Source organism: Chelon labrosus (assembly GCF_963514085.1).
Source record: "Chelon labrosus genome assembly, chromosome: 9".
NCBI lineage: Eukaryota > Metazoa > Chordata > Actinopteri > Mugiliformes > Mugilidae > Chelon > Chelon labrosus.
In genome coordinates, this window is record NC_140359.1 from 23,423,087 (window position 1) to 23,447,536 (window position 24,450).

Sequence of the window (24,450 nt, forward strand, 5' to 3'; positions counted from 1 at the left end):
AAACGCTAACAGAAGCGTTATTGTTTACTTCCGCCGGCGTCACGCTGTTAGAAGTCCGGATTACGCGGACGCGGTTTCAAGTCCGTTCCGCTTTCAAAATGGGATCGTTCAGATCCAAGATTCACTCACTGCATTTTGCATTAATAATATATCTTTGGTTTTTTTTTTGGTTCATAGAAAATATTTTGTAGTAAATATAGTTGTAAATGGGCAAAGGGAGTTGTATCATAGTAGAAGTTGACTCAAACTCAAGCGTGAACCGCAACTCCTCTTAGATTCAGATTCAGATTCAGAAAACTTTATTTGTTCTCGGGGGGCAATTTAAGGCACAAGTGAGCAGCTTAACGTGCAAGTACAGACATTTTAAGGTGCAAAAAAAAAAAACAGAGGCAGAACAAAATACAAAGTATGTACAAGTTACCATGCCATAAATGTTATGACTATCCAAAATGTCCATGGAGAACGTAAACAGACTGTATAAGTAAAGTGACTAAAGTGCAAATGTAAACAGTAAACAGTAGTTACAGGTTACAGGGAATATGTATTTACAAGTTATAGCTGAGGAAGAGTGTGTAATAAATAAAAACAACCAAGAGTCTCTGGTATGTGAGTATGGGGGAGGGGGGCAAGGGGAGGTTGACTGTACTGTGGCTGTGTGTGAGCTGGAGAAGAGTCAGAGGGAGAGAGAGAGTGTGTGGGGAGGAGTTGAGGAGGAGGATGGCTTTTTATATGTTTTTTTTATTATTTATTTGATAGGGACAGTTCACATTAATGAACATCTAATCCGACAGCAATAGATGTAAATATGCTGGACTTAAATCTACAGTCCTTAGGCCGGTAACTGGCAAAAACATGATGAGGACATAGGACAGGACAATAGATCACAATAGCAACACATCACAAGACAGTACATGGAGAGAGGATGACTGTTCCAGACTGAATATCACTCTGCAAACAGCTATACTTCAATGTGACTGAGTTAAAATACTCAAAGACTTAGTGAACATTATTTGATTGCAGCTTTGGACTTCAGTGTGAATCTGGTATAATTCTTATAACTTCATCTTCATTCCTAGAGAGAATTACATTAGAAAAAATGCATTTTATTGTCGACGTTAATCAAGAAACAGATTATTGCGTGCTTGTACAGTGTTGATAAAATTGTAGTTAGACCAGTCCTTTGCCATTTACATATAAATCCATACCCATCCTTTGTTCACGGCGGCATCTCTATACGATACGATTTGTCTACAAGCTCACATATACCCATTTACCAATAAACACCTCACTACAGAAAACTGTGGTATAAAGAGCTTTGAGTGATTTTCCTCATCAGTTTAACAGTATATCACTAAAATTCATCTGTCTGCTTCTGTCACATCATTGGAAGAACATGCACGCTCGTGCCGTCACACTGCCTCCACCGTGTGTTGCAGATCATATTGTAAGCTTTAGATCCAGTTCATGAACTACTGCGAGGCTTCTCCACATTTTTTTTTCATTTATCTATTTTTTATTTTTGTATGTGTTTGAATTATTATGTTTATAATAAATATGCAAAAATCATTTCCATTTAGTTGATGAAAAGTATATGTAAGATTAAAAATAGGAGACAATGTCGCACTCATTAATGTAATATTTGTCAGAAGATGGGAAACCTTGCGGGAAAGGTGGAAACACCACAACTGTTTTCTACTTCCGGTCTACTTCCGGGGGGAATCATTTCGTGACGGAACCGCTTCCTGTAACACACTACTGGCGCTAATCGTTGCTAGCCTACGTTGGTCTGTGTTTTTTATGGTTTCATCCGAATGGGCTGATTAGTAAAGACTGAAAAGGAGTTGATTATTTGTTTTTTTTATCACGTTTTATGTCAGTATTTGTTCGAGGACCTCACAAAGTGTCTAAATGGGTGCACATTACTGCGCCATATGCAGACAAACAACATTCACTGGCAAGGGACACATCTTCGGAAAAAATCACCAAAGCAGACTCAGAGTGGTTGTTCTCAAGTTCATAGAAAAGGTAAGCAGGTTAATGTCTTTTTTTCCCCCCCTGATGGCTGATGTCAGGTTTTCTTCATGCTGTGGCTGAACTTGACCTTTTAGCGTGCTAGCCCCGATGCTAACGTTAGCTGTGGTCAAAACTCAAATGTCCAGGTTTGGTTTCTCTCTAATAGACACGGATTAAAGTGTTAGTTTTTACAATGAATATGTCGTGTTGCCGTTAAAAGCCAGATTTTGAGATTAATTCATTTAATTTCTACTAAACGGCCACAGGGAGGTGCATTAAAACACATTTAACCAGTCTAACAAAATAGGCATAATGTAAACAACTGTAATTAGTAGAGAAGCTAAAGTTGTAGAATTTGCCCTCACATTACATAAGGTACATTTACTGTTTTTGTGTTTAACTCTGTTATACTATAACATGTTTTCTGTCCTCTAGGTATTATGTAGTTTACTGCTGTACTGTTTATATATTAATACTGTCAATTCTGTTGCTATACTATATATACTGTTAAAGACATACTATTCCCTGATGTTGAATATTGTTTTTGTATAATTCTCTTTCTCACACACACAGCGATTATACTGAATTATTATGATTATATTATATATTGCACACCTGCAATAGCTGACTGTTATTTTAATATCAATATTATAATATCAATTAACTCGAGTCACGACTTTCTTAAGGATGAGTTTTGTGTTTAGATGATCTGTTTTGTTCACATATTTGATCATTTAATTTCAACAGTCTGAGACATTGCAGTGCACCTATGTAAGACTATGCCACCTGTATATTATACAACAATAAATGTGTTGTATAATTTAATAACATCACAAACGACATAGTCCGACATGGCCACAACATTTTGAGAAAGTTAAAGTCTTCCTCAATCTTCTCAGATTACACATATTTTCTCTGTTTCTCATCCACTGTCTCGAAAGGTGAAGGAGGCTCGGCGGACGCTTAAAAAGCCCCAAGTGGAGAAGTTTGATTATACCCAGCACAAGCAGACGTTCTGGTGCTACTGCTGCGGGCTTGAAGTCGAAAGAAATGTCACGGACGGCAACATGACTGTGCTGTACGGAGGCTTGTTGGAACACATGGCCACGTGAGTTTGACTTGATGAGTTTTCGTGTTGTGTTAGCTTTATATTTTCCGCAAGATCTGTAGAGGCTTGGTTTTGTTTGTAACTGTATGTGTTATATTTCAGCCCAGAACACAAGAAGAACACACATAAGTTCTGGTGGGAAAACAAGGCCGACCCGAAGTTCAGAGACAAGGTCATTGTCACAGAGGAGGAAACGGAAAGGTAGGCAGAGTGAGACAAATGAATAGAATTTGCATGGAAAATAAAAGATTTGCTGCACTGATAGTTGTTTATTTTGTTCAGGTTTAAAGCCGAGGTGGAAAAAGTGTTGGAGTCATTCGTGGAGAAGGAGGACGAATTCATTAAAGAGGTAACGCAGACTCTTTCTTTTAAAAGGGGGCTCCTTAAGCTTGATGACGGCAAACTGATGATTCACACAGACGATGCCAACATGCTGATGTTAAGAAGCCCTTAGTTCAGTGTGCTAGAAAACCAAACCAAAGTCAATTTTAAATGTTGACCTGATGATTGTGCTAAATAGAAACTCAAGGGATGTCTGACATTATTACAGTCCATCATGAGAGTTGCTGAAACATTTCGGTCCACCGACTGCACCAGCATGGCTGAAAAGTGTCCTATGGAGTGTTATGTGAAATGAACTCATGGTTATGTTATTATTTCTTGTTTTTCTTTTCACGTTTGCAGGAGGCTGATAATATCCGGGCCCAAGAAAAGCATCGTCAAGAGGTCTTTCAATCGCTTTTAGAGGTTTGTTTGCCTTGGATGCAGTGGCAGTATCCATCATTGCCTTGATTGTCGCATTTTTATGTAAGATGATAAATCCGGTCATTCTTTAGCTTTATGATTGTAAATGTCCAAAGCAGGTAAACAGCAGTCGCGTTGAGATCCTGTTTTCGTTCTGAAACCGTTGTGTCTGTTGGTCGGGGTGATTTAAGGACAAAAGCACAAGCAGGAAAAGAGTGGTTTATTTAGGGTGCAGGGGTTGAGATAAAGCGCAATCAGATGTTAGACTTCCTCTGTGAACCACTGTTGGCTTTTCCTGAATCAAAATCAGCGTGACGCAGAGCCGGAGTTGTTCAATGGATCCAACGGCGTCGAAACGTCTGCAGAGGATCCTGTCAGGTGACACTGTTTAACCTGCATCACTTTAATTATTTATTGCACTGGAGCGTCAATAACACACCAAATGACTTTTGTTTGTCTGGGGAACAGCTCTCGGTTTATGTCTCAAGGATCAGCCCAGCAGGTCGGGAGCCGCTTTGTCGACTCGATGGCTGAAGTGCCGTGGGCTGCAGCGGGACCAGGCCTGACCTTCATAGGTTATCAGGTAGAGAGGCCGCAATCATGAACAAAAGCGTTTAAGCTTAATGACTAATTGCTTTCTTTTTACCCTTATAAATGCCACTCAATGGATTACTTGTCTTCTCTGTTACAGGATTCATCAAACGGTGGAAATGTTCACACAGGTACAGTGACACAGTATTGTATGGAAAGGCCAAGAGGAAGCTGAAAATATATACAGTACACCGATCAGCCACAACATTAAAACCACCACCCTGTGACGTGAATGCTCTCTTTACGATGTAATGTTCCTCTGGGAAGCCTGGAATTTTTTGGATGTTAGATAGATAAATATGCTTTATTGTGTGTCCCAAAATGGTGACAGAAATAATTCTTTGACAGGGCTCACAAGGAACAATCACACAATTCCCATCAAGACACATTCAACATTAAAAAAATGCATTAGAGAAACTTAAAACACACATGACTGGTGGAGTGTTAGAAAGCGCAGTGTCTGTTTCAGGGTGTTCAGGACGGTTATTGCAGATGGAATGAAGGATTTTTTTGTAGATGTTTTTCCGGGCCAGTGGAACTTTGTACCTTCCGGCCTGGCCTGCTTTGTTAATCGGGAGAGTTTGATCTTGAGCCCGGTGGCGAGAGAGTTATACCGGGATGAAATGTTAAATGTGAGAATGGATTCAGTGAGTGACCGGTTACTCCGATAACATCCCGAGCATTGTTGCAGATCAAGCCCATCCCAGTGGTAACAGCTAGGCGGTGTTCATTGCATCCTAGTGCTACATGTTCCCCAGATAATCTACGCATGTGCACGTACACCCGGCCATCTATATGATCCAAAAGAAGATATGAATCATCAGACCAGGCCACCTTCTTCCATTGCTCTCTGGTCCAGTTCTGATGCTCACATGCTAACTAGCTAACTGCTAGTACATCAACTTTGAGGACAGACTAATTGCTTCCTACCTAATATATCCCGCCCACTGACAGGTGCCATGACATTTCAGTTAATCTGTGTTATTGACTTGACCAGTGATTATGACGTAATGTTCTGGCTGATCGGTGTATGTGGGTGAACAAAACTGAAGGGAAACTTCCTTAAATGATGCTATTACGCTACAAGAACCTTCACAGTAAGCAGCTTTACTTTGGGAAGTTGAGTTGTACGATGAGTTGAGATGGAAACTTTGTTAGAGTGAGACCAAGGAGATGTGTGATGATGAGTGAGGGCCTAAATATTTTGCAGTGTACCAAAGGAACAAACAGTGGTGCAGAACTCTGTTCTATCTAATACCTGTGATTGATTAAAAACTAAGCATTACAGCCTCTGTCTCGTAGGTGCCCTCCCTCCGTGGCTCCAAAACGATCCTCTGGAGGGGACCTCAGGAACTGATGGACACCCAGAGATTGGCCCGTCGCTTCAAGAATTCCTCAAGCAGAGTACGAACTCCAGGAATGTCTTAGCAATGCTGTTTTTGTGCATTCATGTGGATAATGACTCTTTGTCACATCACTGTCACACAAGAAATCACAGCAACCAATTAATGTGCTACTACTATACTTTTAGAAATCCCGGCACTTATCCCAGCAGTATCAACATAATAGCCTCTGATCTTAATCTAAATCAGTTAGAATGACACAAAGATTACATCCATGTAGATTTGTAAAATTGTCACAATCCCACAGTTTAATAATAGTAATAACGTCGTTATCTGTGTTTTGTCAGAGGAGCAAGAGAAGCTGAAAAAGCTTCCTCCGAACAGAGTGGGGGCCAACTTTGACCACAGCTCCCACACGGACGCCAACTGGCTTCCCTCCTTTGGTAGAGTGTGGAACAGCGGGCGGCGCTGGCAGTCCAGGTGAGTCCACAGAAACCATCACTGCATTTGAGACTAATGTGACTTTGTTCCATATATATGGTTTTTAGACATGTATCTGTATTTGTAAAGTATGTTTAGCGTCTTCATAGGATCTTAGCGCTTGTCAAAGTTTGCATGTTCTCCCTGTGTCTGCATGGATTCTCTCCGGGTTCTCCGGCTTCCTCCCACCGTCCAAAGGCCGTAGGTGCATTGGCTGTAGGTGTGAGCGTGAATGGTTGTCTGTCTCTCCGTGTTAGCCCTGCGATAGACTGGCAACCTGTCCAGGGTGTACCCCGATGACAGCTGGGATAGGCTCCAAGTCCCCCCACGACTCTTCGCAGGACAAGCGGTTACAGAGGATGAATAAATCAATTTGATTTTTTTTTGTTTCTTCCTTTTTCCAACAGAAACCAATTCAGACAAGAGGAAGGGCAGAAGAACAGACAGAAGAGGAAGAGGGAGCACAGCACAGAGGCTTCAAAGAAAACAAAAGCCACCGAGCCGCCATCATATTCTGACAACTCTTAAAACTAGCTGTGTGATCATTCATCATACAGTGACGTGTACATACTGTAGCTTGCACATTGTGAACAAGGGACTGTATTTTTGATGAGCTATACATAAGCGCTCAGGCTGAAGAGACGTTCCAGTGTTGGCCAAGTGAGCGTGTGCTTTGGAAATTGTACATAAACTTTATTGCTGTAAATGTTCGCTGTAATATGTTCTTAGTAAAAAATAAAGTTGTGGCTACTGGGTAGTTATTCTAGAAAGACACATTGTCATTTAAAACACTGCATATTCCACTCATGTTCATAACTAATAAACACCCAGTTACACCCGGCTCCTTAGTCACAAATTCAAACCAAGTTGGAGCTGCAACTTAATTGATCTGGAAGTCGGCAGCTGCACATCTACTCCTGGGTTCTGACCTGAGCTGATTAGACTGAGATCTGAGGACAACATCACTGTTCTGGCTCATGGACAGCAGGGGGCGCAAGGCACTAATCTAACAAAGGCAACATGGTGCATAGGCCATGTTAGTCATTTTCAATGATATGTGACCTTTCCTGCATGTAAATGGCAAAAGGGTAGCAAGTGATTCAAACATTAACCTATCAGGACTATTTTGACAACAACTCCAAATAGTGGTACAATCACTGAGGCAGCTAGTTCTGTTTCTCAAGCATTAAGCTGTTCATTTGTGCGTGTAGCACTGAACCTGTGCACACAATGGGCTTTCATTTCCCTTTTCAGATCACGTTAGGTGATGAATTACTGGAAGATTGCACATGCAAATGTTGTCGCTTTAAGCTGAATAACGGCCTTTACGTGTGAAATATCCTGACTGTCAACAAATGTAAAGGAAAGCACCAACACCATCGGTATTTTAGGTGTTCGCAAGGTGTCCTTTAAAGCAACCACGCTCGACCGGTTTCCCGATGAGGAAGGAAGTCGGTTTCTCGCAGTGATGATTTCAGCTGTATGGGGACGATCTCACAATTAAGATTGTCAGATAACAGTCTGCCAACTGACATCATAAACAAATGTACACTGTGCACACTCCGTTGGTAACTTCTGCCACTTTTGAAAGAAACAATCAGGGCCCTAGAAAGCCAAAAAAATCCAACCTTTGGACTTCTGCTTGTCTAAACTTGATTAATTGTTTGGACTGACCAAGAATTAGCTTGTTTGAGATGACAAGAAAATACTAAAGGATAGATTCTGCAGTGGCTGTGTGTGAGAAACAGGCAGTGGTAGGTTTGCACAGGGGAACATCAGTATGCAGAGATTAATGACAAGAAAGGAGCAGTAAATCCTCGTATTGGCCTCGTTGGGTTTGCAGGCCTTTCTGTCTTTTCAGGCGTCCTCCTCTCTCTCCAATGCAGAGTACAACAAGGCCCCAGTGTACTCTGGGTAGATGGGCGTGGAGCTCCGTGCAGCTGCGAGGGGATACGACGTGTATCTAATCTATTCTTAGCTCAGTGACAACATGGCTATAGCTGAGGGGAGAAAAGAAGGGGGCTGACATGTTTGCAGCTGAGTTGTAAATTCAAAACGTAAATAATTTTACCACGCACTGAGTTTTTTCTTTTATTTCATAGCGTATTTCTGTTAAATATTACGGGATAAAAGTGAATCTCGAGGCTCCAGCACAAGGCCTGCCTTGGCACGGAAAACTGGGAGGAGAGGAAAAAGCACGTGTACTGGGCGGGTCTTGTGCTAATCCGGCGGCCAATCACGGAGCGACATTTTTGAATAAATCTGCATGTATTAAAGAAACCGTCATCGCTCAGTGCTGATTGGTCGGGCGAAACGGAAGCGGCCAATCGCTTAAATGACAGTCGCTCAGCTGGGCCCCCGAAGCCCCGCCCATCTTAATATAATTCGCCCAAGAAAACCCCGGAAATGCATTCGCTTAAAGGGACAGAGGAGGAATTTATTTTTTTTTTTTAGGCAAAGGTTGAAACAACGAAAACAGCTGCGAGCACAGACACACACAGACAGAGAAAAAAGGAGACAGGCACAGAGAGGAAGGGAAGGGACGCAGCTTAGTGAAGCAGCAAGCCAGCTATGTGGCAAGACAGAGTGGGAGGACGAGACTGAAGAAGCTGTGAGAGTGTTTTAGCCGTTTAGCCGTTGACCAACGGTTAGCTTCGAATTCGAATTTTTCGTCCCGTAGCGTTAGCTACCTGGAAACCGACAACGCAGCAGTCAGCTCAGCAAAGAGATAATAAAAAAAAAAGAAAAGGCCAAACTCCCAGACGACAGGGACGCGTCAGCTCCTCTTGCCTGGCTCACCTTCCTCACTCAACCTTTTTTTTTCTTTTGTTAGGTGAGTAGACTCCCAATATATATGTCAGACATATATTCGTGTGTAAAGTTTAAACATAGCTCTGGATGGAGCCTGGACAAAAGGCTGTTTGGGCTATTTACGTATGATTTTATTGAACTCTGTGCGTCATGATTATTATATTTGTTGTAACTGTGATCGTTTTCTCTTAATTGTGAATCTGAGACAAAAAAAAATAAATAAAAAATGACAGGAATCCAGCCTACGCCAGCTGATGACCTGACAGTAGCTTTGCAGGGTGTAAGGGGGCGTTCCCTTGCTTTGTCTGTTTTCCTCATACCTTCTTTATGTGTGTGTGTGTGTGTGTGTGTGTGTGTGTGTGTGTGTGTGTGTGTGCTGTCTGCAGTGATCAGGGACAAAACGAGAGAAATCCCGATGCATTAATCACCTTCATGCATGTGTGTGTATGTGTGTGCGTGCATTTGTAAATACTCAATTTAGTCATAATTCACTATCACGCCCTCTTGGGATTGTGCACATATGCACTATGCGAGAAGGAGGGATCAACCAGCAGTGGCATATATCCATGAGATTATGACTGTAGCTCAGCGAGTGGAGTGATGATGATGATGATCGCTCAAAGCTTAGAGGAGAGGATAGCACTCAGTCGTGCAGTAGGGATGCATTGTTCCCTTGGACTGCATTTAGGAGCTGCATTGCATCGTGCAACGAGCGGAGAATTGACGCTTCTTATCTTGTGTGTAAAAGCCTGAATATGTGCATCTGACAAGCAGTGCATGATTGCATTGACATACACACAAGGCACACTGCATCAGGAACCTAAAAGCCTTTTGCACACACATATATATGCACACTGCAGCAGAGGCAAATCCATCTGCAACTCATTTTTCTCTCTCTCTATCTCTCTTGCATGTCCATTTATTGCTCTGACAGCCCCCCCCCCCCCTCCCCAACCTCTCTGTCTGGGAGAAGGTAGTGGGCTTTTGTCCTCAGCTGAGTGTGACGTCATGCAGATCTTTGCTGTAACCAACCCCTGGAGGCGAGGGTGCATGTTGTTCGGCAGGCCTGGGTCTGGGCTTGTCCCGTGCGCAAACACACTCTTTGACTTCGGCGGTTTCCACATGCTAAAAAAACAGACAGGGGGGGGGGGGGAATCAAACTGAAGGCATTGTTTCAGACTCCCACATGACAAAAAAAAATTTAATAAATAAATGTATGCTTGCTCTCAAATGTAACTACAAAAACATTCGTGCTGCCCCCCCGAGTTAATTGGCTTGAGCAAACATTCAATCATGAGGAGCTGTGTGTTTTCTCATGAAAATATACGGAGCCACCAGTGTCTAGTTAGGCTGTTTACGGAGTGTAATATAGACGACATGATGCCAACTCGAGGCTTGTAATTGCCCTGTTTCTCCTGATTATCCAGACTCACAATGTCACAGTCTTTTACACATTACTTGCTCTTCTTACGTTTATTTCCATATCAGCTACAGTGTACTAGCCTAGAATCTAGACGCGCCCCTAGCGGATGCAAATTACATTTGCTTCCAGGGTCAGTCTAGTTACTCTCCGTTGACTTGAGATTTCGAAAAATCCAAGATGGACCGGGCCAATCACGAGTCGGTGGGCGGGCTTAACATGATGACGACTGACCTGCGACCATAAATTCCGTGAATTACGCGTGAATTCCCCCGTCCTGCTAGAACTACCAGAGCGATGGCTGCTGCTAGCGAACAACTTTCTTTCGAATCGGCTTTGGCCGCCACTCTGAAAGACTTGAAGTTAAGCTTTTCTCTGAGAAAGGAACTCTCTTTTCCGTCGCTCTGACTACGTCGCCTTCTTCGTTGCTCTGATTGGTTGTAGCGCTATCCTATTGCGTGGAGAGGGAGTTTGAAAGACAACCGTTTATCCCACCCCTCCGGTTGAGCCCTGTCTACTAGGAGAGTGCCCAGACCCTACATTTAATGTGGGTCTGGCTCGTCAGGCTATGTGTACCTGGCTTTGTACGTGGAAAGTGGGGGGGTGGCTATAAAATGCTCGGGCTGATGAATGCTTGTGTCTCTGCGGGATTTGATGTCAAGAGATTACAGATTATGTAGGTTAGATCCAGCACTCGACACTGCTCTGGGGCTATATTGATTGATATTTGGTCGATGCGCGAGCGCAAGTACACACTTTACTTCCTTAACAGACGATGAGCATTCATGTGCAATAGAAGTATGTGTTTGTTAAAAGGCTGTAGTTTCATATGTCAGTGTTGACACATATTCTTAAAGACTAAAACAATCGCAGAGCTTGATGGCATGTTTTTCTCATTCCACGCATCATCTCATGACCCGCTTAGGGAGCCTCCAACCCTGGTTTGAGAACCATTGCGGTACAAGCGCCGATCCGAGTGATGCTGTTGGCCAGAATATATCTCATTCAACCAAGGAGCACAAAAGAGGCCGGATGAGATGTCAAGTGCTTTCCAATAAGATGAAAAGTGAGGGCCAACGATAAGCTGCGCTAGCCTCATGACAACCAAAAGACAAGCGGGAAACAACTTTATTAAGATAAAGACATTTGAGGAACCCCACTTTCTAAAGTGCGTCCGTGTGTGTGTGTGTAATGTGCAGTCTTTCTTTATCAGCAGCAGCTTAAGCCCGAGCTCCTAAAAATAGCACTCGCACGGCTTTGACAAGTGCCACGTTAACCCTGAAACCATCACTGTCACCTCTGGTCTTTCCGCTTGTGCACACATTAACTAAACCCGGCTTCAGGCATGCCAACAGAGGTCAGGTAGTCCACTTAACGGTCTGTCAATATGTGGAAGCAGTTAGGCCTCTTAAAAAAACCTTCCGTGTTCCTGTTTTTTGTAACTGTGTTCTCCCGGCACTGTCTTCTGCGGTTAGTAGATTAACCTATTTATAGTGCAGTGAAGGAAATGCCAATGACTTCAAGGATGCTTGGAATAAGTGAGCATCGTGAGACTTATTTCGGCGGCGGTGAAGGGCCCTCTCACAATTAGAACTTTTAATGCAGTAATGAAGTCTCAAAATAACAGGGTGGTCACCGGTGCAGTGTTTTTTGACTTGAGGCATTTGCGGGTTTTAAAATTGTGTAACGTCTGAGTCCAGTTTAAGTGTCTCAAATAGGGCAGAAACTATTCAGAGGTGGACCACCCGAGCGCTCCAGCTAGGGTCAAATGTCACTTTAATATGATGCTTCCGATTCATCTCCCAAATGGTATATAGACTGCTTGTTAGGCTTTTTAGATGCCCGGAGATGGAAAGAGACAGAGCCATAAACCATCATGAAGCATTTATCTATTGATATAATGATGTAAAGCAGCTTTTCAGTCGTACTGCCCCGTGAAAGACCCAGACAGTTCTCGATTTAAAACATGAGAATGGGTACGGTATATGTTTCTATTTTGTGAATTTTAATGATCTTGAAGAAAGATCGCGTCACTCGCGTTTCAGCGTTGCCAATGTGCAGTTTTTTGTCTTAAGTTCTGTATCTTAAAGCGGAGGATTGCAACGCGACAGAACCTCCTGCTGAATAAATAAATGTGGGTTGACGTTGCACCCTGAGAAGCAAAGTCCCGTACAGTTTTGTCTCCGGCTGTCCTCAGCTTTGCTGGCAATACTTGTACTCAGACCTCTGACAGGTACGTAAAATGCCAAACATTTACCGCAGAGCTGGAAACAAACACTAAGTTGTCAGTTTATTAGGTACACTGAGCTAAAACCAGTACATGTAATATGACGGTGGTGTAATAAATCCTACCGTTGCTAAGTTTATAATGTTATATTTACACTGTATGGTCATTATGGAACGTTTCATTTCTCATTCTGTTGAAGCTGATACTCATTCCCTAATTCCAGCCTTTTTCATTGTTTATTTCATTCAGTATCTAATGGAATAATAATCTATTTTCCTCTATTTTCTAACATCTTGCAGTTAAACTATCATCCAATGTTTGTTGCAACCTCAATTTAGTGATTAGGGTTTGGATGAGCAGTGTTCGTAGCTTTCCAGCAGGTTGAAGACTCAATGATTCGTTTATTATTCTGGAAAATAATTGACAGGGTAGTTGGATGCAGAGTCACAATGACAATACTAACGAACAAAGTACCAGCCTGGATACTGGAGGATTAAACGGCAAATAAACTGCACTGAGACAATATACGGCAGCAACTGGACACCACCTATTGTTTGCTACATTGGCTCCGGATTGATTTTCTTTTTCGTCGTTGTTTTATTTATGTGTAAAATGTCCTTTGTTAAAGGGCCGTGATACATGGGTGGAGTTTTATACTTGAGCCTAATGGATAACTTGGCTTACAAAATATAAGTCGGTGTAAAGCACTGAGGTCAATTTCCAGATACTAAAAGTTTACCATCAAAGATAACGTCATGAATGTTTCATTTGTTCATTAACTTTTGGAGAACTTGTCATAGTTCTTCAGGCAATCTAATTGGCTGTGTCTCTTTCTAAATCCATCTTTTGCAACGCTGCTCATTCCTCTTGTGTCCTGGGACACTGATGGTATTGCACCATCTACAGTGCCAAGTATGTAACCTGTAAGCCGTTCACAGCGCTGCCTGCCTGGCTGACATCTCATAAGCTCAACCTGGCCAAGGCCGTGCATCTGTTTCTTTAGAGGAACGTATCCTGTCACCCAAGACCTGTCCACCACCAGTGGCAAAACTATGGTGGTTCCAACTCGGATAATGAGGGATCTGGGAATGATCCCGGTAAATTATGAAAAAGTTTTTTGTTCAGCAGACGTTTCAGCTGTAGGAAAGTCCCGTTGATGGCTCCTGTACAACATCAGGAGGATTTACACTCTCATCAGCAAAGAGGGGGCCTAGGCCCTCATCCAGGCACATCCATCCAACACTGGACTGCTACAACTCCCTCTGTGCTGGTGCCCCCATGTCTACCACCGGACTCCTGCAGCTAATCCAGAATTCTCCTTCTTGTTTTTCTCCACACACCACTTATTTATTTATTACAGTCCCTGATGCAACTTGCATCCAGATGAAAACTCTGGGTTTTAACGTAAAGGTCAGTGAGACCGTTCTTTCCCGAAGCCAGGATTGCAGAGTATCTCCCCAATCTCCTGCTGCAGCACAGTACATCCGAAACCCTTGCTCGCACACATGTTTTCAGTCATTTTGTTCAAAAGCAATGCAATCTCCATTTTGGATCAAATCTCAGGCTCCTGCACGGTTGTAATGCGTTTAGTGTCGCCTTAACAAAACACATGAATGCAGTAAAGTAGTACGTCTTCTACGCAAGCCTCACAGTTAATGGGTGGATGCTGGATGTCGGATATAGATCTCTGTGCATTATATAGGTCAACGCAGAGCTTATCAAGATCAGACATGTTCACTCTCTGCCTCTCTCGTCCTTGTCTTGTTCATTTTTGTCCATTGCTTTCCCGTACGTTGTCATTTGTCTTGTTTCCGCTGCTTAGCATCAAAGGCCTCCATCTCTTCTTCATGCTGCTTATATTCCCCTCCTATTAAATTCTCTCCTCCATCGAGTGAACGTTGGTTATGTGTGACGGGCCCGGCTCTTGGCATGCATCATTTGTCACTTAAATTGACTTTTATACAGATTGAATGTTTAATGGTTGGATTAGAAAACGAGAGTAATGATGTTCAGGTAGTGGATGGTGCGGGTGCTGTAACACCGGGAGCGTTTTTTCCCCCTCAGGCTGGTTCATTTGGGCTGGTGAGAAGACGGCAATTGCTCTCTGCTCTGGTACAAATGAACTGAGCTAAGCCTGGTTTGAGAGGGTGGCCTCTAGGACTTCCTTAAAAATAAATAACCAAGTAGTTTTCCTGATGCATCTCTGGAAGCGTGCACGAGTGGAAGACGTGCCTGCCAGCAGTCGTGCGCCTTCTCGTCATGCGTAGATAGATTTGATTATATTCCGAATGCCAGGATTCGTGATTTTCAGTTTGCAAGCGCATAGTTTTCATGAGCTCATCAAAACTTCGCCTTGGTTGCCCCGTGAACACAAACAGAACCAAGGTTAATAAATTCAACATCATGACGGTTATTGTATCAGTTACGATTGGAACAAAACACAGATGTGAAAGCATCCTATGCCTTTATTTTTTGGAGTTTGCAGTTTGTATTCGTGGAAGTACATTGGTCTTGAAAGCATTAGTAACGTTTTGCATCATTCCAGAGAGTTATAAAGCTGCGGAAGCCAAAACCTGTCTCGGTAAGTACGGGGTTGTACATGTGCATTTGTTTGGTAAGTTGGCCTACGGAGTGATGCGGCGCCCTGAAGCATTTTTTATTATTATTATTATTAGAGAATATCTGTGTCTATACTTGCATTATAGCATAAATGTTTTGTATGTGTGTCTGTCCAGTGTCAGGGAAGGGAGGCTTTGTTTGAGAAGTGTTAGTCCTTGGAGGGATCCCATTGATTTTGGGTTTGATATAACACTCAGCAGTCACCAGTTGGGCTGAAGTGTGTGTGATAGAGAGAAGGAGAGAGCGACAGGTTATGTGAAGAGGAAGACGGAGTTTACTGTATACTGTATCTCCCGTTGTTATCAATGTGTACACTCAACAGCTGGCTGATTTATCCTACATGTTATCCTCGAGGATATCAGTTAGCCCTTGGTCAACGCGTCGCATGCAGCTTACCTATTAAGGCACGGAACAGCCTCAACAGAAATTATTTAGGTAAAATGTTAAGGGGCTGCGTCATGCTATTAGTGATTTACATAATGATCTCAGCGAAGTCATTATGGGCGTAATGGCTTATTGTCTCATCTAAACTGACCTGTGCAAGTCAGAAGTAGGTAATCAAGCAATTAATGGACTATGTTAGGCTTCCTGAACTGAAGCCTCTTTTAAGCCGTGGCGAGGACGGATACAGGAGTTTAAATGATGGGCTGAATATGCAGTGGCAGCTTTTGTATAACTAATTTGGTTTGCGTGTGTAGTGTTTGGATTTGCATGCATTGTCAGTCCAAGACACAGCCATGTGTTAGCCTTTAAACACGGTGAAGCTCCTCTTATGGTGCCAAAGCTGTTCATTATTGACTGCTGCTTAACAACCACAAGTATGTGTGTGTGTGTGTGTGTGTGTGTGTGTTGGATTGATCTCAGGATTAACCCTGGCCAGACCTCTCTCTGCCCTTTACTCTGAACCCCACCCCCCCTACCCTACCCGAAAGCGAAACGGATGCGACCCTCTCTCGCGTTTGTGCGTGCACTTTCTTTTGCAATTCCGTTACATTTAACGCTCGCCCTCGTGGATCACACACACCTCCAACGAACGTGGGTGTGAATGAGCTCAGACTGCTATCGTACTGTAATCTCCTCCAACCGTCCACTTTGGCTGGTTAATCTGATTCACCGTCCACTTTGGCTCGTAACCAGTCCTCGTAACCAGATTGGCTGGTTAAATAGTGACAGTATGTGGGTCAGGTATTAATGAGCTCCATAGCAAAGAAAGTGGTGTTGTTGTTTTTTCCCTTATCCTTTCACGAGCCAGATGGCAGACTGCACTACATTCAGCCGCTACCAGTCAGAGTGGTGCAACACTATCACGCTGTGTGAGTTTCCCAAGCAAGGAAAAAAAAAAAAGGAATTGATTTAAACTGAAGGAAGACGGACAGGAGAAAAAAAAAAAAAAAAAAGTACCCAAAGGCCCGGGAGAAGGGAGAAGAGGAAGAAACGCACGCAGATACAAAAGTGAGCCGATAGGTGACGAGGCTGGCAGCTGAATTCAGAGCGAAGGATTGAGGACTGAGAGGAAAAAAGAGGAGAGGTGAAGTGAGGGAGCGAGGGAGAGAGAGAGAGCTTTATTTCCTGTCCTCCATGAATAGGCAACATATTTCTCTGGAACATTCCTTCCTCTGAGCTGGCCCGGCTTGTCACCAAGACTCAGGGTGCCACACTACTCCCCATCTCTTTCTCTTCTGAACTCCGTCTCTTTTCTTCTTGTTCGCATCGGCCGCCGCTCACTTTTGTCCCTCTCTTCTTTTTTCGCCAAACGTGAGCTCACGGTAAATAGATTAAATACCAGATAAGGGAACGTAACAAAAAATACTCACATGTTGTTATTGGGAGACGTGTGTCGGTGAGTAAATATGTATATTGGAAGTGGCTTGTTGAAGAGAAGGCTCAGCTAGATTAGAGCCGACTTCAACTGCAGTGTGTGCAAGTATATTTAGTCACAGAAGCCCATTGTGTGACATGCAAAGGGAAAACTTTCCACGCTTGCAGAATCATATCATGTCAAAGTTGCATGCATATTGGATTATCGAACAGCGGAAATGATTGCGAAGGATTAAATGTTATTTAGTGAATGATTTATTTGGATAGTCTGGTATTAAAACGTTTATTTCTTACAGTTATTACAATATTGTCAGAACAAGATCTGACAGTGGTGCCGGCTTCACTTGACGGTCAACTTGTCGAGACTGGACTGCCAGATAAGCTTCTCTGAAAACACAGACTTTGTCTTTAAGAAGTGTTCGCAGCGGCTTCACCTTCCGAGAGGCTGTCTCGGTGTCAGTCCACTGATTCTGGATCTTGTGCATGATGCACACATGGAGAGAGTGTCCTAACGTTTTAATCTCTCTGCTTGGTTGGGTCACTTAAGCTGTAAGTGCAAGAACAAATTAAATAGGGTTGTGACAATGGCCAGTAAAATTGTGGGAGAACCCCCAAAAGTCTATACTGAAAGCTAGGGGAATCCTGGCTGATAGCTCCCATCCTCTTTTTAATCAGTTTGAACTTTTGAAGTCTGGGAGACGGTACAGAGCCCCTCTGGCCAAGGGTGTTCTTAAAAAGTCTCTTATCCCTCAACTCAGCTAAGTGACCTATCCACATATAGTGACTTGTCATTCCACTGCCTTATTGTACTTATTATTGCGTCCATGCCATGCTTTGTACCTGTACATATGTCAGCTTTTGTATTTTAGTACTGTCTGTCTCCTGTGTTGGTGAGAAGAAAGAAAATTTCCCACCTCGGTGGACAATCAAGTTTTATTCTATTCTAAATGAATGCGTTCTACTATAACCAGTCCTGCACTAACTTCTCCTTAATGATTGTTAAAATGTTTGGTTTACGTTGAAATGGCTTCAGAAAGGTTTTAATTCAACTGTACGATCATTGTGGAGGATCCAGTTTGTGGTGCTGTTAAACTGGACTGAATGAAACTCTAGAGTGTTTCTGTTATTCAGCCTAGGGGTTTGTTTGAAATAACAGAATAACCTTCGTGAAGAAAAGATTTAGTGCAGGAATGTTATCTTAGATTGCATTTGTTATCACTGGTGTTCCTAATGAACTGACAAGTGAGTGTATATGTCTTCAGGCCAGGCAGACTCACCCTTAATTTGAGTAGAACTATGTCCGTACTCTACAGTAAGTCCTTTTACTTCCTGTGTGTGCCTGAAGTATTTTCCCCAGCAGTGGTCTCAGAGGCCTTCTCTGCAGCCACTTGCTTGTGAGGCCAGATCCCTGGCTTCAGCCTGGTCTGCTTCTGACACATTAGGCTGAATCTGAGCACGCCGTATGCGCCTGAATACCTCTGCATTTATCCTGCTGCTTCTGTCTGACCGGCTGGAAACAGTCATGTCACTTGACATTTATAGTCACTTGATGGGTGAGTTAAGTATAGAAATGTACAGTCCGTCTACTGTGCATTAATTGGTTAAATATATCAAACAAACCTTTCACCTTGGCGAGTTTATTTCTTAACACACAGCTACTAGTCAAACATCAAGAGGGAGTTGAGCTCACCAGATCATTACAGTGCTCCAGAAATGTAAACATAAAGAAACCAGTCTGCGTCGGGGGGGAGGAAGGGGGAGGAACAAGGCGTTAAAACTTGCTGTTCCGATGGCGACGACGATAAAGTTTGCATGTGGGATTATGTTTGTTGGGATTATAGCACTCAAACTGGCAGGTAAGCGTCTTATTCCGAGATCCTGTCCGGCCGCCAGCAGAAAGACGGTGGAATGTTTCAGGACGCCGCGGCCTGCGGAGAAATGGGGGCCGAAGCGAAAATAGAGAGCAGCAGTGTCGCCGCGCGCTGCTGACACATAATGACCGAGGCTGCTCCAAATAGAAAATGAAGTGCGGACAAAAGGCATGCACTGTAACGGTACAATGATATGTTTGCACTTCTGTCCGTGGTCCCGCAATATTTCTACCTTGTTACAACATACAAATTCATTTAAAAGGTGTTAGTAAAACCAAAATTCAAATGGATTTGAATCATCCAGTGAACAACACCCCACTGCTTGTGATTCCCTTCAAAACAGTAGCTGTGTTACTTCTTAAACACGCTGAAAATGACACACAAACACACTTTGTATACACGGCAACAGAAAGCGCATGGGGGCTCCATGCCTCTTTAAACATGCTCAGTGTTGCTCATGCTCGGCAGACACCCCTCCCTCCCCTCCTCTTCGCACATGCAGATCAAATACACTTACTTTCCTTTCCCACCCTTCCTCCACCTCCTCTCATCCGCTCCTCCTTTTGTTCAGTGGCTTCCCCGAGCAAGAGAGCGACTCGGGCCTTGTTTTTATATTTACGAAACTTGTCATCCAAAGCTGCGTCTAACAGATTTTTGAGCTGGTAAAGTCACTTTTAAGCTCTTTATTTTGGAGGATGTGGTTGTTTGGAGCGGATGGGTAAACTCCCACCGAAACACAGCTGGTGTCACTTTGAGGGGCCTAGAAAAACAAGGCATGTGCAAGGCAGCGTTCAACGTGGCCGAGACCCCCAACGTTCTCATGCAGACACCAAAACAAACACGGGCCATGCGCCCGAGTCGCGGGATTGCATCAGTGTTTGAAGGAATGTGAGTCAGTGGGTGTTTTCAATGCATCGCTCTCTTCAGCTGCACTCAGAGTGCCCTTGAAGAGGGGACGGGCTTCATCGGCGAGACACACCCTTTTTTTTTTCCAAATATGGAAGGCAGCTTCGACTCTTAAAGGGACAGGATGGTGCAAGCCTGTGTGTGTGTTAGTGTATGCCCATACACAAGATCCTAAACAGAGTGCTGCTTACAAGCTTCCCTGTCAAAAGCAGCAGCAGAGCCTGTTAACAGCAGAAACACTGCCTCACTTCTGTCCCCGTCTGTCGGCTCGTCTCGCTCCGTCTCCCTCGGTTCCTCCTGTGCCTCGCCCCTCCCCTCTCTCTCTCTCCCCTATCCCCACATCTCTATATTTGGAGGTGCGTAGCTTGAAGACGTGTCTTGTTTTTCAAACCCCTTCTCTCTGCTCCTTTATAGTGTTCACACACACACACTCAAACAAAAAAAAAACTAATGTCGTGTCTTTCCATGCACCAGTGCCCACTGCGTCCGCCTGTGAGTGTAATTAGTACGTGTTGAGCTGCAACTATTAGTCACTGAATCAATTAGCTGGTGGCAGAAAATTAACTGTCGATCAATCATATAAGACAATTAAAAAAAAAATTATTATTACCATTAACTGCCCATGAAGAATTCTGAATTGTTTATCATATGAACGAGTATAAACCCAAACATTTAACAGATTTATTAAGACTGAAATGTTTGATACGTGCTGGTAGAGATCTAACATGTGAGCCTGTGTTTACCAGCATTTAGGATCAGCCACAACATTAAAACCACTGACAGGAGAAGTGAATGAAATTGACCATCTTGTGACGATGCAGTGTTCAGCTCGGAAGCTTTTGGACCTGGCATTCATTGGTGTGGATGCTGCTTAGACGTGTAGCACCCACCTAGACCAGACCAGGGACCCTCACCTGACACAGGCACAAAAAAAAAAAACATGAAGAACAGCACAAGGTGTTGACCTGCCCTCCAAATTCACTAGATCCCAAACTGATCAAGTATCTGTGGGATGATCCACAGAAGAACCTCCCCTCAAAGCCACAGAACCCAAAGGCCCCCATTAACAACATCCTCTTGCCAGACAAGGGAGACCTACACAATATTAGGAAGTTGGTCGTAATGTCGGTGTTTTATGGTTAAGCAGCGATAATTTGCCTGCGAGCGTTGCAGTCTCTAAAACATACGACCTTTGATTTGTCAACCGTAAAACTCCATATATGTCTCCACCATCCTCCTGTGTCGCGGAGATAATATAATATAGCAGCACGGCAGCAACCGGCGTCCTATTTTGGAAAACCGGCGCAGGGTGCCACAGATGGTAACTGAGCAGGAGTTAGACAAAGATCAGGGAGTCGTGGAAAGACACCGACAGACACTGAGTGACGCATAAAGAGACGGGAGCTGTCAAAAGGTTTGTCTCGCGTGTCTCGACCAGCACACGGCTGATAAAACCGTCAACCAGGTGGATGTGTGTCTCCAGCAAGAGGTCGGGATAGTCGGATGGTAGCGCTCGGTGTGTGTGTGTTCTTGACAGCTTCAAGTATGTTTTGTGTAAAGTGCAATCTCCACCCACTGTGTATGTGTGTGTGTGTGTGACACATTTGTTTGGGCTGCGTGTACTTTAACCACACCAGCCTGTTTGAAATAGTTCTTGCGCAGCCAAAACGCTGTTCCTTATTAGCTCACAGATGCCGAAATGCTCATGCATAACACACACACACACACACACACACACACACAGCTGAGGGCTGCTCCTGCTACTCAACTGATAAACTTTTTCACATGTGCCTCGTTCTCTATCTGTGCTCCAGCCACGAGATAAGCCTCCTGCTTTTTGTGCTCGTGCAGGCTATACATGCGCACATCATGCTACACACAACAGTCTCCCGTTGTGTGAGAGAGAGAGAGAGAATAAGACGGCAAAGAAAAGGGGGGGAGGGTGAGCTGCGTAGATGTTTGCATCCTCATTCTCTTAAGGCCTTAACTCCTTTTTTATTGAATGTTGTTCTTAAGCTTATACACGCATAAAGAGAAAACCGCACATTTGGAAACGGCGCGCTGTGGGAAGAGATTACAAGTCGAGCACCGTACACAAAACATGCTTAACGCACACTTTGGTTAAAGTGATCTTTTATCTTGTTGTGTACTTCTGCAGAACAGGCCAAGCAGGAGCAGGTGGGCGGGACTTTGGGTCCCTGCACCTCCTCCCCCCTTTAACTCCTTCCCCCTAGCCAATCAGGACCTCGGCCACTACAGCTGACCCCCCTTTTCTCTAGCCAATCAGTCGCCCTCTTTCCCCCGTGTGCCTTCACTGCTGAGTGAGCAAAGCACGCCTCGCTCTATCAGCTGAGAGGAAACCAACAGAAAGAAAATACACAGCGAGAGAGAGCGAGAGAGAGAGAGGCTTGGAAAGCGAGGAAGCGTTGAAAGGAGGGGCCTGAGAGTAGACAGAGGAAGAGGCGAGAGGGTGAGGAAGAGGAGGAATGGGAGGAGGAGAGAGGTAACTGTAACACGTGAAGCTTTTTGTAATCGGGATACTCTGGAGGTGTGCGAATGAGAGAAAACGAAGAAAGGGGAACGGGGAAGAGGGAGGGGGTTTGAAAGAGGGAAGGATAGGGAGGGAGCAAGCGAGACAAATAGGGAGCCGAGAGATGTTGATGGGTTTTTGATTTCTGTGACTGAGGGTGGAGAGAGGTAGACAGGAAGAAAACAAGATACAGAGAGAGTGTGTGTGTGTGTGAGAGAGAGAGAGAGAGAGAGAGAGAGAGCAAGACAGTGTGTTAGACTAGTGCAGACTATTTGGACATCCTGACAAAGGGGCAGACAGAACAACTTGACTTGTCTCTGCGCTTCTCAACACCACCTATACAGGAGGAAGGAAGTAGAGAGAGAGACTGCAGACCGGGGAGTCGAGACAAGAGAAGGCAGCCTGACCCAGTGGAAACAGAAACGCAGAGGAGGGCAGAAAGAAGAGACAGCAGTCACCCATCCAGCCGGCGGACGAAATAGAGGAAGGAAGGAGAGTGGCAGAGCGAGGCGGCGAGATAAACCCCGTCTTTCCGAGAGGGTGAGTGCGATGAGTTCTCCCGCTGTCAAGTGCACCGGCGTCGCTCCCGTTGATCGCTGTCATTATTGTCAGCCGGGTTCAGATGTCTCCTAAAATGGCCACATGAGAGGCGGACAGACAGACAGATAGGCAGGCAAACATACATACGGACAGACAGAGGGAGGGTGGGAGAGAGACAGAAAGGGACCCTGTGTCAAACAGCATTCTCAGCAACTATGTGACTGAGCCAGCTTAGTTTAGACTGCTGTAACTCCCCAGCAGAGCACTGTATATATGTGTGTGAGGTGTGGCACAGTCTCAGTCAGTGGTTTCTCTGTTTCAATCAACTTCACCTCTCTCCTTCTGTCACTTGCTTTCTTTCTTTCTTTGCCACTTCCTGCCTTCCGTCTTTGTTTGACACTTAGAAAACACGCTCGCAGACAACAGTCAGCTGTCATTTAATCCCCTTGTGGACCGGGGGGGGGGCTCCTGTAATCTAATCAACAGCTGATTGTTTGCAGGATCACCTAGAAACTTTTGTGCGCATGAGTCTGTGTGTGTGTTTATCAGCCTCCAGGCACGGTACAGGGCTGGGAGTAGCTCGGGCGGGGATCAGCTGAAAGTTGATGAGACAATCGGGACATTTGGGAGGCGTCTAGCTTCAATGCTGATGCTATCACGCCTCTGTTGTAGGCGAAGAGTGGACCGAGGGCTATAAGGACGGCCCGAAACTAGAAATAAGTGTGTAACAAAAGACCCATTCGGGGTGACAGCTTGTGTCACTGATCAAAAAATAAATTCATGATTTGGTTGTCCACACTGCTGTCAATCACATTTTCTAAGAAGTGCATTCAACGGGTTGGCTTTACGTTGTGTTTTGTGCGTTTCGGATGGAAAACACAAACTCTGGCGAATTGTACTGTTGGATTTCTGTAGCATTGCACGTTATATTTACCAAAAGCTTCCCTCTTCCTCTGCCACTTGTTCCATTTTTATATTCAAGGCGAATGCTGGAGAAATGGCATCAGCAGTTTCTGATTCAAACTTTTCACTGTACTGGAGCGAATGAAGAACACAGAGGAAAGTACTTAGTTACATTCCTCTCTTTTTATTAAATAATAGTCTCGGTCCAGACAACTATAAACAGACCAGCTCTTTTATGGTTTCTCAAAATCTGATTTATGCTCTGCTTCTTGCTCTTCTTCTGATGAGGAGCGTAATTTAGCTGTTGTAGTGTGACTTGAATGTCCTTTGAATGCAGTGCTCTTTGTGTGTGTGTGTGGCATTTTTGGCGTTGTGATGAATACACACAGGCCAAATGTCAGGCTAGTTTCTGAGGATAGGTGCTGGCTGTGAACTTTGCCCTGGTGCCACACATTTTACAGAGAGCTGGTTTTCTCTAGGTTCGAAGCCTTCCAGCGTACGCCCCCAGTGCCGTGTTCCTGTAGAT

At 44.1% G+C, this 24,450-nt stretch overlaps 2 protein-coding genes across 4 annotated transcripts in view; both read left to right on the forward strand.

Moving 5' to 3' along the window:
* The first annotated feature begins 1,642 nt into the window (after positions 1–1,642).
* Positions 1,643–7,100, forward strand: cenatac (centrosomal AT-AC splicing factor). The gene is made up of 11 exons (XM_084550833.1): positions 1,643–2,025; positions 2,955–3,121; positions 3,224–3,322; positions 3,404–3,470; positions 3,806–3,868; positions 4,176–4,243; positions 4,334–4,448; positions 4,557–4,587; positions 5,759–5,860; positions 6,147–6,279; positions 6,687–7,100. Exons 1-11 carry the CDS (start codon positions 1,909–1,911, stop codon positions 6,805–6,807), a joined length of 1,083 nt encoding a protein of 360 aa, XP_084406959.1. The 5' UTR covers positions 1,643–1,908; the 3' UTR covers positions 6,808–7,100.
* A 1,472-nt stretch (positions 7,101–8,572) lies between these two features.
* Positions 8,573–24,450, forward strand: part of atosb (atos homolog b) — a 28,801-nt gene continuing 12,923 nt past the window's right edge. The window contains exons 1-2 of one of the 3 annotated variants that reach the window (XM_084552476.1): positions 8,573–9,112; positions 22,826–23,021. The gene's annotated coding sequence lies outside the window, so the exon portion shown is untranslated. Of the gene's footprint in view, positions 9,113–22,330; positions 22,455–22,825; positions 23,022–24,450 lie in introns of those variants that run through there. The other 2 variants (XM_084552475.1, XM_084552477.1) reach the window with 2 other exon arrangements.

Excerpts from the sequence above, each read along its gene's own strand:
- cenatac (XM_084550833.1), top strand. The coding sequence starts at position 1,909 with ATGGGTGCACATTACTGCGCCATATGCAGACAAACAACATTCACTGGC. Across the intron at positions 3,122-3,223 it reads TTGTTGGAACACATGGCCAC|CCCAGAACACAAGAAGAACA; the intron begins GTGAGTTTGACT and ends GTTATATTTCAG. Across the intron at positions 5,861-6,146 it reads TCAAGAATTCCTCAAGCAGA|AGGAGCAAGAGAAGCTGAAA; the intron begins GTACGAACTCCA and ends GTGTTTTGTCAG.